Source organism: Filicampus tigris, chromosome 12 (assembly GCF_054856515.1).
Source record: "Filicampus tigris isolate MCC_2025a chromosome 12, RoL_Ftig_1.0, whole genome shotgun sequence".
Lineage (NCBI taxonomy): Eukaryota > Metazoa > Chordata > Actinopteri > Syngnathiformes > Syngnathidae > Filicampus > Filicampus tigris.
In genome coordinates, this window is record NC_141228.1 from 4110086 (window position 1) to 4124870 (window position 14785).

A 14785-nucleotide genomic window follows, 5' to 3' on the forward strand; every position below is an offset into this window, starting at 1 on the left:
TGATGGTCTGGGGCTGTGCTAATGTCCATGGCATGGGTAACTTGCACATCTGTGAATGCACCATTAATTCTGAAAGGTACATACAGGTTTTGGAGCAACATAATACTGCCATCTTAGCCACATCTTTTTCAACGCCATCCCTGCTTATTTCAGCAAGACAATGACTAGCCACATTCTGCCACTGTTAGAACAGTATGACTTTGTAGTAAAAGAGGGACTTGCCAACCAGATGTCTCCCAATGAAAATGTGAGGCGCATTGTGAAGCGCAAAATTCGACAATGGAGACCCCAGGCTGTTGAGCAATTCAAGTAGTATATCAAGCAGGAATGGGAAAGAATTCCACCTACAGAGCTTCAACAATTAGTGTCCTCGGTTGCCAAATGCTTATTGAGAGTTGTTAAAAGGAAAGGTGATACAACACAGTGGTAAGCATGTCCCTGTTCCAGATTTTTGGGAGCTTTTTGCTGCCATCAAATTCAAAATGAGTGAATATTTGCAAAAAACAAAGTTAATCAGTTTGAAAAATAAATATATTTGCTTTGTAGTGTATTCAATACAATGTGTGTTGAAAAGAATTTGCAAATTGTATTGTGTTTTTACGCATTTTTACATTTTGCACAACATCCCACCTTCTTGGAATTTTCATGGTTTCTCGACTAAATCAACTATTGTTCTCTAAGCCCAGCACAAATGGAAAACATACTGTATTACTAAGCATACACTGTGTTGCTTTAATGTGTGGCCTTTCTAAAAGACATATTGCTTCCATCATAATACTAAATAAAAAAGTCTGACAATTCTTTATTGTCTGAAGATCACTCAACCCTGTCCCACACACCTGCAAAGGAATGTAAACAGACACGTTAATACCACAACAGCACAAGCGCGCAGGTGAACACACGCACACGCTTCTTCTAGCCTTCTCACAGAGCTCAGTGTGTTAAAATTCCTTTCATTCATCGACCAAGTAAAACTGATGGATTAACGTTTGAAGAAGAGGCAAAACCATCTGGCCTATTGATGTGATGACCTAAGCAATACGTACGCTTGCAGATCGGAGCTGGTTGAGTCATTGTAATAGTGGCTGAAAGCCTTACATTCCGGCACTCGTCTCAGAAATGGTATATCTTGTCCAAAACACAAACAAGCGAATTATTGTGTAAAGCCCATTTACATATTTAAAACACATACATGTATTTTTCCTCTTATAATTTGGATTCATCAGCTCCAGAAATCATAAACCATTTAAATAAATGTTCCTATTTCTGCACTGCACATTTTCATTGCAACATTTCAGTTCCCTAGTTCCTGGAATATTTACTGGCCAGTGGAAGTGTGGACAAGAGGATGGCTGTGTGCAAAAAAAAAATACTTTGCATATCACCGTTAAAAAATAAAAGGATGCAGCGGGAAGCATGGACACTGGAGCTATCGATAACAAGCAGTTTAAGTACGAGCAAGGGTAGTTTGTCTCAGTAACAGGCAAATTCACACTAAAACGCAGAGGTGGACATTTTTCTAAATTTTGCTGGTCCGTCATTCATCATCCATCAGCGGCCAGGTACCCGTCTATTCGTCAGTCCGTCCTTTTTCGTGACGAAGTGAATTATAATTGCCAAGGACATATTTGTCTTGACATGTAAATACGGTACATCTTTGGGATTGAATGAGTTAATCAATCAATATTCATTTAACTCATTCGCTGCCAAGGAGATATTTATTTGTCTATTCACAGTTCAGCCATTTAATCCCAGGAATGGATTTTTATATTTTTAAATGTTTTTCAAACGTTAGGGTAAAAGAGGGTCTGAAAATGTCACTGAATGAGTTAAAGACATTAAAATAAAGTTCATGGCGTTTTAATTATTCTTTTTTTTTTTATGCAAATATTTTTACTGAAAATGAATATGAGCTCCAAATATCGGTTATTGGCCTCCTTAAAAAAACAAATCTGTCTATCTCTAATTTATAACCACTACAAATATTGATATTGAAGTCATTTCCATACAGTGCATGTTAACAATGGATGTTGAATTGTGGAAACAACTGTAAAATTGATGGAGGGGTACAGAGACTAGCCTCTGCTTCACAGCAGTCAAGCAATACCAGCAGATACCCCAGCTGGCAGATGGTGCCAAGGCCTCGTCTAGACAAGACTGTGAGAAAATTGGCAAGACATCAGCTCTACAGACATGCCTATGATCTAACTTTCTGGAAGAAAAAAATGTTCCACTCAGATTTGCTCTATCCGTAAACCGCAAACCATTTTCATCCCTATTGGTAAAACAGTAAGTCCATTTGCATGTGTACAATCTCAGTCGCCCAAGCTATAGCAATCAACAAACGACAATTGGAGTAATTCCTGATTGTTGAAAGAACCCAGGGATCTACATGAACAGTGGCCCGAGGCCACTACGTGACTGTTGGGCAACCTGAAGTTCAATGATGCTGGCCAGTACAAATAAAATCATCAATAAAAACGATGAAATCAACACTGTCTTGCTTTTTCACGATTAAATACTCAATAGTTTTACTCAAGAATTGTATCCACTTCAATTGATCAATCATCATGAATGGTTTTACCATACGGCACATAGTTTTTGCACATCAGGTTCAATCTTTTTATAATGAATGGTTTGAACAAGACAACATCCGGAAAATGTCTAATGTTAAATATCCGGTTCAATTTTATACTGGAAAAAAAACAACACAATATTTGCTTGGAAATAATACAGTAGTAGCGCTACATATGAAGTATTTTCCGGACTATAAGCCGCTACTTTTTTCCAAGGTTTTGAACCATGTATAAAGGTGCAGCTATTCTGTGGATTTTTGTTCCACAGCTAGGGGCGCTCTAACCGGAATTAGAACCAAACTAAGAAAAGAAAAAAAATCAATGCAAAGAAGAATACTCTACTTTTTCTTTAGCAGATAGAACACGGACGGCAAATTACAAACAGTTAACAATTCAAATCCTTCCTCCTTCATCATGGAACCCACACAAAGAAGTTCGCATGATGCAAGTTTTAAGTTGAAGGCTATCGATCTTGCTATCCAGGAAAGACATCGCACTGCTGCACACAAGCTTAGCGTCAATGAATCTATGGTGAGACGTTGGAGATAGCAGCGGGAAGTGAAATGAAGATAAGTACTGGTTATTTTTTTCTTGGTTTTGTTCCGTTTTAATCAGCTAAATTACTGCCGTGTTAAAAGGCACTGTTAGGAAAGAATGTGCTCAGGTACATACTTGTATATCTACAGTTCAAAATCGTTCTGTAAAAGTAATATCTAATTTTTCAACATGGATAGATGCATCTTATAACCCAGTGCGGCTTATACATTATTATTTTTAAATAGAGTGGATGCGGTTTATATAAATGCTTATAGTCCAGAAAATAGAGTAATCATATTATGACGTCTGACAGGACCACCACAAAATGGCTGATGGTGGCCACACAACCATAGGTGTTTATAGCTTCTCGAGTGTGATTTGACTTCACCATGGGACATCACAAAAAATATGCTAATCAAAAACTGAGAAAGTAGCCAAAAGACATTTCTTCCTCCCATCGCCCCCCCCCCCCCCGATAAATAAAGCAGCAGGGAAACAACGTTGGCCCTAGAAGTAAAATCTTGGTAAACAAACAGAATATCATATATATATATATATATATATATATATATATATATATATATATATATATATATATATAAAACTAAATGAATAGATGCTATTTTCTCCCTTTTTCTGCGTTCGGTCTTTGTCTCACACCCATGAAATATAACCAAACATAACATGCAACAGCAAGACAAGAAAAAACAACGGAGGCAGCTGTAGAGGACAATCAAAGAAAAATACATTTCTTACAGGAGAGGCCAAGATGTAAAAATGGGCTGCAAGATGAGTTCAAGATGGTCCTTTCAATGCAACAAGACCAATGTGTTTTTTACAAGTCTGACAGTCAGGCATTAGACATTATAAATATCATTTGCATGTTGTCTTCTAAGGCTCTGGCCTCTGTTAGGTCCAGACTAAAATGAGCTCCTTGTCAGTGGTTGTGGGTTTAACATTCAAAAGCAAAGGAAGTGTCTACTTGGTGAACTGAGTTCTGAATGGAAAAAAAAGTGCAATGGTTGGAAATGTGAATATTCTCATTCAACCCTGTTATTTCATTCTCAGGGAATTTCCTCAATCACAACTGGACTGTTCTGGTTGCCTTAGATTGAAGATGTTTGGCCTCTCATCTGAGCAGGCTTCCTTCATCAGTTCATGCAACAAGACAAGAAGCGCAATAGTTTTTATGTATAAATCTCTTTTTCAATCAAATACATTTTGACTAAGAACTAACATTTAGGCTGCATACATTTTCGAGAAAAGGTCCAACCAGTCTTTGTTACTATTCCTGTGCCTTGTATTTATTGTGAGTCAGAGAAAAAAAATTACCTGTTGACCCATTTTTCATTATGCAATCCACGACCTGGCACACCGCTTGTCTGTTAATCACTAAGCTGTAACACATTTCCTTCCCTAACATTTTCAGTATGAGAATAAAAGCGCTGTATCCATTTTCATCTGAATGACACATGCAAAAAGTCAAAAGGTCATCCTATTAATTCAGGTCATTTCCTGATTCATCTCCAAAGGAAGGTAACTAGCACAAGAACAAATGGGACTCAGACACAGAAAGAAAAAAAAACATTAAGGAGATGTGGTAAAGAGAAACTGAGAATCAAATCGAAACAAAGCAGCTGAGACTAAAGTGAGAGAAAGTGCAAGTCTAGATGGACATTTGTTAGAACAAATCTTTTGTCGATTATCAAGAAAATGAAGTCAATTACTCATGTATTAGAGTAATTGTTATTTTGTTTGTGTCCAAAACTTAATGTGGGTGTATTTGCTCTTTTAACAGTGTGGTCGACAGAGATATGTGTCTAAATGAAAAATTAACTTGGTCTATGTAGTACATGAAGCTTTCACAACAGTAAGTGTGTCCGTCAAGTCAATATGCCAATAAATCTATCCGGGTCCTGCGTTTTATTCACTGCCTGCAATTGTGAAGTGGCAAAAAAGTGATTTGCACTTAAAGTTGACAACAATGTTTTCCTGCAGAAGCAAGCTGTGTTGCCCCAGCTCCTCCCCATCGTGTACTGCAAGTAATGAGAAGAACAACCACTATTTTGAAGACATAAAATAGTGGGCATGTTTCTCCTTAACATTCTGCTTTCATTCCAAGGACAAATTATGTTCAAACGAGACTTTTCACAGTAAAATACAACCTGCCTGCTGCTCCAAGCAAATCCACTTGACATTCAAATGAAGAAGCCAACTCGAACAAAACAAAGTAGTTCCACTGGGCTTGCTGACCAGCATATCCGAGGGGGTAGCACGAAACACTCACAACACATAGGGGTGCAAGGGACAAGGATGACACACCCGAACGACGTTTACATTTTAATTTATTTTTCAACCTCTTCAGGCAGCTGTCATATTACGTGTACTTTTGTTAGCCACTCTTTGACCCCAATCAATCCCATCATCATTTATTCATCTGTCTCCAAATAACGAGGTGCCATCTGTGAGCAGGATCTAGAAAAAAACTACTACATGTAAAAGTATCTGCATACCTGATTCAGGGCGTGGTGGATGGCCAGTCAGTGAGTTGGAGATGAATTTGAAACAAGAGGGGGAGGGGATGCCTTCAAAATGGGTGCTAAATGTTCTTCATAAAGAATGGTTTACGTTTCACAAATGAGGCAGACGCTGCAGGGGGGAGAAGCCTTGGTGAAGAATGTCAAGACCTACTTGACCTCCTCAACTGTGTGATCTCAGGAGATGCTAGCAATAATTCCAGTGTAATGACAGGACTTGGTTGAAGTCTACGAGAACATCGCAAGGCTTGGTTATGACCATAAAAACAGAAACTTCTCCACAAAAACGATTGGTGCTTTTCTGATCCCCCAAAATAAGTTGAAGGGAGAACTCTACACTACATCTGCACTTGGGGAAAAAGCAAAAAAGATAAAAGTACTCAAAAACGGTTACGTTTGTGGTTGCCACTCACCACCGCCCTGGTTTTGCGCATACACATACAGGAAAAAAACGGAACAACAACAAGAAAATAATCTACAGTAATGTGCTTCTCCACAATAGGAGGTCCAGCACTCACCTCATCTTCAATGGCTGTGTGTGCGTGTGTGCGTGCGTGCGTGTGTACTGTGGGGGATGGGGGTACTTAAAAAGCTTAATGTCTGGGGGAGTGAACCAGTCCCTCTTCAGTCCTTGCCCTCCCAATGGGATATTTTGCTCGGTGCCCCTTTGACTCTACACACACGCACAGACACACACACACACACACACACACACTTTTACTTCTATCACTCTGTCAAGGATCGTTCATTTCAAGCTGTGCCCAATGAAAGTAGTGAATGGCTAACTTGCTAAGTCATTCCCATTGGGGCTAAATCACACTGGCACGAAGCAGGGAAAATGAAGCCTACATCACCAATAAAAATCATTTTCTCCTAGTCCTACTGGGCATTTATTATTGTTTTGTGTTGTGTTTGCAGGGAGTGTGTAAATGAGAGGGCTATGTGGGTAAAGACAAGGCAAAATGCGTGATGCTGAATGGGAGAAAATTGAGGTGACATAAAAAAGGATGGCTCAAACAAAAGAGAGGCTTTTATTTCTTTTAATTTGTAAAATGTATTGACACTAGTATAGATAAAATCCTCTGTGCAGTTCATCTCCAATTGTTGCACAGACATGAGGGGGAAAGTATGCACAACTGCAAGCAGCATCCTGACTTTTACGGTAAAACAGATAAGGACTGAATGTTTGCTGGAAAGGGAATCTTATTTTGAACAAGTATGAGAATCTTGACCAAAGATAGCAGCCATAGAAATGTTCATATAGTTTGGCATTTGAGTGCAGATCAACATCAGATGATGTGCAGATGGAAAACAGGCAAAGCAGAACCTCAAATTCAAAGACAGACAAGTCTGCAAAAACACATCAAGCAAGTCAAGGCCAAAGAGAGAAGCCATCTTCAACTGAGGAATATGGGAAACCCATCAGAAAGCAGTCAGATAAATGATCTATCCACAATTGTACAGAAGGATTTAAACCACAACAGATGGTGCAAAGAGGAAAGAACCTGCTCTGGTCTGACCACAGTCCAGCGGAAGCCAAGGGGGAGTGCACAAGGCTGGCAAAAGAATTAAAGGGGCTTGATTGAAATGAAAGTGAGTCCTGTTGTCTAGAAGCTTGGAGGGGGACAGACATTTCTGAAAATATTTTTCTCCCTATATCTTTCTTCCCGCAGGCCTCCAGTAGAAAGGTAGCCAAAGCAAAAAGGCTGCAGGTACATTCAAAGGTAGGCAGCATTAAGTGATACTCTTGAGAAGCAATTTAGCGCTTTTTACAAAGAATATCACCATTCTGAACGAGTTAAATTAACTTTGGTTAGCTCTATCTTCCGCACGTCCCCGGAGTTTATTCATTGAAAACGTAAAACTCTGGCCACTGCAGAGATTTGCAGATATCTCCGGACCCGCGTTTGGCTGCGGACAGTTAGACCCGGAGATTTACGTCGTCACTATGCGACAAAAATGCCCCGACGTCACTTGCGCGGCTTGCGTTTTCAAGAGAGTCAACATGGATGACCGTGGAGCTGCGTTGGTTGGTTTATAGCCAATCTCGAGGCACTTTTTGCTTACTTATTTGTCCGCAACCAACTACTGCTTCTCGTTGAAAGGTTTAAAGGCAGTTCTGACCTCTTGTTGCTTCTCACGAACAAGCCTGGCGCCGTGTTTTTGGTTTCGTAGAAGTGACGTCAAAGGACGGCAGTTCCTTCTGAATGCACAGTATTTGGCTAACTACTGCCGCCTGGAGGCTTGGGATCCGCGGTGTAGTGGATAAATCCACCGGAAATATACATTTACTGATAAAAAAAACATGGCAAAAGCTAGAGTAAGAACGACACCACACTTTTAAAGCGAGGTGGAAACCGTCTACTTCATTCGTGCTGTGAGTGACATGAATACAATGTGTTTTATTGACGGAAACAAGTAACAAGAAGAGATGACGTTAATTGCGCCATGCCTTCCGTGCGTCACCATTTCGATCAGATTATTTATATGTGGGGGGGAACTCTCTCCAGTCAAGCCATGTAAACATGTTATTCTGAATGACTCAGAAATCAGAATTTTGACCTTAACCCAAATATTGACTGCATGTATACGCAGTAACTGTATTTTGTTGCACTGACCTCACTCATGAAAAATAATTGTCATTGTCTGGTTTGGGTCAGATCAGAGGTGAGAGTAGTGCAAGATCATGATTACCACTTGCAACCTTCGATACAATATATTATAAAGAAGCAGAATTTGCAAGCGGATTCCTGTCAGTAGACAGCATAACATAAAAATCACATAAAATGTACTTCACGATAATGTGGCAGTCAGTTCTTTCCTGAATTGTCTTCTGAATAAAAGTATAATAAAATTTTAAAAAGTTTTAGGATTTTTGGGATGCAAGCTGTTGAAACTTTTAATAAATTTATACTTCAACTGTGCACAAGTAGAAACCGAAACATATTTTTTTCAAGAATATGTTCTTTGCATGTCGACTGAAAATGACATCACAGTTGCTCAGGGCTCAGATAACGACCAATCATCTTCAGAAATCTTCAGCTTCAGAAAACAGGTGAGCTGTGATTGGTCATTACCTGAGCAACTGTGGTGTCATTTTCAGACGACAGAAGTGACAAATGGCCGCTCCCAGCGATAGCTAAAACCGGGTGGATTAACTCTTATTCCACAAACGCAATATTTATCACAATGCCTTGTTTCAACTATTGGGCCTGCATATAACATATTCTTGAACAAAACATGTTTGGGTTGACTTGACTTTAAAAAATAAATAAATAAAAAGATCCTACTAATCGCATTCAAGGAGACACTTAGTAAAAGAACGGCTGTAGAGTTCTGCCAAGGCTCAAATGGCTCATGTACTCTGGATTCGCAGAGCAATAATGAAGGAAAGTGTTGCTCCATGGTAATGTAGCACGGACACTTACTTAACTTTGACAATGTAAACTTTCCAAAATGGTTGAGAGGAAAACAACCCTAAGACACTGTGCAGATGAGCTCACGCCTGTCTCCACTGACATTTTCAACAACTCACTGGAGTCATGCCATGCGCCAGCCCACTTCAAGTCCTCCACTAGTGCCCCTCTTCCCAAGAAGCCACGCATAACAGGACTTAACGACTACATATTGGTGGCAATGACGTCTGTAGTCATGAAGTCCTTTGAGTGCCTGATCCTCCCCCACCTCAAGTCAATCGCCTCCCCCCTCCTGGTCCCGCTGCAAGTTCACCTACAGAGCCAGCTGGTCTGTAGTCGATGCAGTCAACCTGGCCCTCCACTCCATACTGTAACACCTAGACTCCCTGGGAAACTATGCCAAGATCTTGTTTGTGGACTTCAGCTCTGCCTGCAACTCCATCCTCCCAGCTCTACTGCAGGACAAGCTGTCCCAGCTCAACGTGCGGGTAATCACAGGCTGGGGAAGACTGTTTTGGACACAAAGACCATCAGCACCGAGGCCCCTCAGGGCTGTGTACTTGAAACTGATCAAGACTGCGGATGACAACGCCCTCAGCGGACTTACCCTAGAAAGAGATAAGCCCACCATCAGCTCCCTCAACAAGTTTTTATTTGTAATGCATTTCAATGAGCGTCAATTATACGATGAGTTTCGCTATTCGTGGGCCAGCCTGTCACCCCCGAATAGCAGGGGTCCATTGTAATGTCTTTTTTCCCACCAAGTCGACTCAACAGAGCTCAAACTGTATGCAGCTTTTGCAATGGCAAAGGAAGGCACTATTAGGTGTTATTTCACTTAGCTACTGCTGTTCAGGGCAGGCCAGGAGATAGGCAGGAAGAAAGAACATTTGATATAAGCACGTCAGGAACACAAAGCCAAAAGATAAAAAGTACAGACTACCCCATCCTAGATTTCACTGAATACACAGCGAAAAACTGTTCCAGATAAACCTCAATTTTCTTTTTCCCTTCACAATTTTCTTTTCCCCTTCACAAACACCCTCTACCCTTCAATTACTATCATGTTCAATTGTGGAAGTTGAAGGTACCAGATGAGCAAGCCTTAATAACAGCTCCCAGCACTCAGAGGATTAGGGTGCTTAAAATGAAATGTTTCCTTTGTAATCAATCAGCCGGTAGTCCAACATTTTGTCTGGTTAAAAGCACTTAAGTCAGTGTTTGTGAGATACTTGATATAGTTGTTGTGCACGTCACTTTTTCGGACAACACATTTCCATAACATTCTAAAACATTCAGGAGCTCTTTAGCACAAGAGGAGCACCGGGTCAGTTTTAACGAAATGAAAATGGAAGATTAAATGATTTACTTTAATCCAAGGCTAAATCCACCATGACTTTCTTTTAAAAGCCAAAGCAAATCTGACATGAAATGAGTTATGTCGCTTAAAAGAAAGAAAGATTGATTTGAGTTAGTCATGATAAATTTGACAATAAATGATACATTTCCTCCTGCACATTATTCTTTCTCAAGAATTACTATAATGGAAATATTTTGAAATAAAGTATTGTGTGTATATGTTGAATCAACATACCAAATGCATACACAGATTCCTAAGTGCCAAGTGGAACAGTATAAAGCCTATGACAACAAGCAGATTACTTTTTATAGTTTACAAATTGACATCAAACTTCTTTTCGTCGCCAAAACCATGAAAATGAATATTTTTAAAAGATCTTAAAGGTTATTCACCAGCCTGTGGCTACAAAGCAAGTGTCCAGCAACATTCCACTGGTTTACCGTTACTGTGGACAAAATAACTACTGAAAAATGCCACTGAGGGACCAACAAGTGAATGCATCTGATTAATTTGATGTCCCAGCTAAAGTTTCACGACTATTTTACATTATACTTCGTACAAATCAGTTGTTTGCAGTAAGATTCCAACAGGCTTGGTAGACAGAGGCCAATTATGTGTTTACTGTCATCACATTAAGGGTATTTGAATAACAAAGCTTAGTTGCGGCGGAATAATTTTAATAAATAAATCAAAGTCCTTCCTCTAGGATTTTAAAATTGTCGGCAGACTTCCAAACTCTGAGAAACCCCACACGTGACTAGAAAAAAATCATGTGTATTACAGTTTTGAACGTACAGTGTGTGGTGTGCAGCCACATGGCAAGGTCAACACATCACACACGAAACACATTAATTCACAGATATTCTCACGTCAGACTCTCAAGATTAAACCCCCGAGATTCGGGGCTAAAATCGGGCCGATTATCCTGCTGTGTGAACCAGGCTTTAGTTACCGGTGACCTAATTATGTTGAGTAGCAGCCAAATACCCTGACATCCTGCAATTATTACGCAAGTGAACGGTAAATTGAATAAGGTGACTCAGACGCATTGGCACGGAAATCCTCAGTTTCATGTTTGATAGAGAATGAAGGGTGGGGTAGTGAAGGCTTGCATTACATTTTAAGGAAAGATGCTCTAGCCTCCATAACAATGTTCAGGAAGACAGCAGCATGCACTCTTGTGTCTCAGCCAAGGGGGGTTCGGGGGCTAGGGGGCACGTAGTAATAAAAAAAAAAAAATCATGCTAATCAAAAACTCATACCAATCCAAAACATCATGAGCAACTAGAGAAAGGCCGATCAAAATCAATTAAGCTAATTTTCCAAATACTACCAGGAGGACATTCACTGCCGGCTACAATTCCAAAGGGTAGATAGACAGGAGTTCACGCCAACAACACGCAATATGCACTAACAACTGTTTCACTGCTTATGAGCAAATTTTTCTGGTCACTTCAACTCGAGCGTAAACGCTACACAAAGACACAGACCAGTGTCGGTGAAAGTTGTGTTACAGATACTCAACATTATTTACTCATACCTACTTTGGTCTATTTCCGATCTGAAAGTAAAGACACAAAAGTAGAACGGATGTCAGCAGGATGCATATAAATAGACATTTAAAGAGGAACAGACTGCATTACAAGCAAGGTAATAACAAGAGACAAATAAGCGAGCGATGGCCCAAGCAGAGCTCAGGTGAGTGAGAAGGAGCAGTGACAAAGGAAGATCCACAAGGATCAGAGGAAGCCCTCAAAGCTGACTCCCAGAGTCAGGATAAAGGCATCTCTGTGTGGCAGCAGGGAAGATGAAACACCATTTGGGGCCGGGGCTCCCCCACTGCCTCGCCTCTGTGTTCAGGGCCTGTGAGCTCTTCTGCCTCTGAAGTACTCCCCCCCTCGGCCTTCCTGCCTCACGCTCTCCTACACCCCAGCACTGCACCTCCTGCCATTTGGCAACCCAATGGAGCTCTGCTTACATTGGCATGGTGATGTTTGTACTTTACACACAGATTTTGTGACAATAACCAATCAATGCTTTTGCAATTTAATAGTGAAGTAAGTCTTTTGGAAATGCAGGGTCTCGTTAGGGGGAGAAAAACATGCTTTGTGTCCCGCAGGGCAGAAAAACAACATGAAAGCATCTCTGCTCCTCCGCAAAAGCTCAGGATGACCTCTTCAAACAGCACAATTTGCCAAAGCCGAGGAATACTGCATTAATTGCTGATTAGCTTTCCATTCAAAATCAATGAATCCATCATCAAAGCAGTCTGACCTTTTGATTGTGCACTGAGTCATCGATTGATTATATCAGCTAAAATTAAAACATTTTTATGGATTAAAAAATATATATCTGTGGGTGCGTGTTTATTCCAAATCTTTCCCTATTTATAAGCTGAGATAACGTATGTAATCTTGGATGCTTGATTATGACAATGTCAAATCAATTACCGTTTATCAATCAGCATGATCCACAGCTTGGATCTACTCATAGATAAACCTATAAAGCCTATAAATACATTGGTAACACAGCCACCCAACAGAAGATAATACAGCAGTTGCAGTCAATGTAATTTTCAATTCGTCACATTTTTAGGGTTTTTTTGGAGACAGAAAACAGCACTGCAGGTCTAATTAACATAAATGGGATGGGCAGCACAGCACGGTTCAGACGGTACCACATATTATCAACAGACATTTGATTAGGTACACAATCGAAAGAACGAGTGTGCAGTGTAAAACATTATGCCTTGACAAAGACATTAAAAATATATGTAATATTATGTGAGCTATTACGGTTGCGGTTTGCTCTGATGCAGAACAACAATACAGTGAGGTGTTCTTGTATAAGTGTAAAACAGCGTGCAATCATTTAATGCAATTGTACTTACTATATCTGTAAATTCTGTAAGATTAAATATTGTAGATGATGATGAAACACACAAATTCGCACACGAACAGCATGCGTATGTGTTGTTTAAGTTATGCTTTATAAAATAAACTGGCAAACCATGGGAAATACAACAACACCCACCCCCCACACCCAGCACACCGCTGACACCTATGACACAGGATGGTTCTTTTAGGCGTTTTTGAATGACACATTAAAATGTCAACAACGCTGAAAAATCTGATTTTCCTCGCACATGCTGTAATGTAGTAGCTAATGTGCAGTGCAGGCATCCTTTTGGGGTCTTGTGGGGTCGAAGAGAACCTCCAATGTGTTGATGGTCCACATAAACACGTCCGAGTAACTTCAAAGCTCGCGTTGAGCTTGTTTGTTTCGGAACAATCACGTTTCTGTCACCACCCTTGCCTCACTGATATTACAGTAGTGTAGAGACAAAATAATAAAATAAAATAAATTCTTATTTTCTTTACTTTTCTTTTTTAAACGTTTTAATGCCAGTTTTTGGGTCTGCTCCGCCCACTCCAAAGTGGCACAAGTAGTCCCCACAGGTTTTCATGCAAACTAAACGACAACAAAACCACATTTACCTGCATAGTAAAGACTCCGAGCTCCTCAGTAGACAGCTTCTTCATCTGCTCGGACAAAACTTGTGCTTCTTCCAGAATGGAAAACTCCGTGTCGGCTCGACAATATCCCCAAGAAAGAGCCGAGCACATAAAAGCGAAGCTCCACAAACGAGCCGACAAGCTCCCGCGAAGACGGAGCAGCGTATCCCGAAAAGGAGCGCGGCGTTTCGGCGTCAAACCCCAAGTGCTGTGCCTAGTCCGCCTCGCCATGATGGTCGGGGGGTCTTCAAAGCGGACAAGCACCGAGTGGGAGCGAGTGGGAGAAGGACACTACTTTTTTTTTTTTTTTTTTTTACAACTTTGTGCCGTGGAGTACGTGTGGCCTTTCCCTCTCGGATGACACTCCGAAATGCCTGGCGACGCAAACCATTGCTCTTCTTCGAAATTCCTGTAGAGAATAAAATATATCCATGAGTAAAAGAGAAGTCTTTCTTGAAAAGGCTCGGCCTCGCAGCTCGTCCTCCAGAAGGTCTGGCAGCGTGTGTGTGTGTGTGTTGTGTGTGAGCCCGAGATTCTCCACAATGGGGGTGAAAGTAGGGGGCGTGGAAACGCGGAGTCCTACAGACGTCCGGAGCAGAGATCAATGGATCGAGGTGCTATGACGCCTTCATGTACAGCTGGGAAATCTTTTTTTCAGCACAAATGCTGTACAACTTGGTTTTGTTTTGTTTTGTTTTGTTTTGTTTTGTTTTGTTTTGTTTTGTTTTGTTTTGTTTTGTTTTGTTTTGTTTTGTTTTGTTTTGTTTTGTTTTGTTTTGTTTTTTGTTTTGTTTTGTTTTGTTTTGTTTTTTTGTTTTGGTTTGTTTTGGTTTGTATAAGAAAC

At 40.4% G+C, this 14785-nt stretch overlaps 1 protein-coding gene across 1 annotated transcript in view; it reads right to left on the minus strand.

Moving 5' to 3' along the window:
• The window catches only part of cachd1 (cache domain containing 1), an 89709-nt gene extending 75219 nt beyond the window's left edge, over positions 1 to 14490 (minus strand). Inside the window, exon 1 of the mRNA XM_086046873.1 lies at positions 13924 to 14490. Coding sequence (XP_085902999.1) covers positions 13924 to 14172 — 249 coding nt within the window. The 5' untranslated portion in view covers positions 14173 to 14490. The remainder of the gene's footprint in view (positions 1 to 13923) is intronic.
• Between the last annotated feature and the right edge of the window lie 295 nt (positions 14491 to 14785).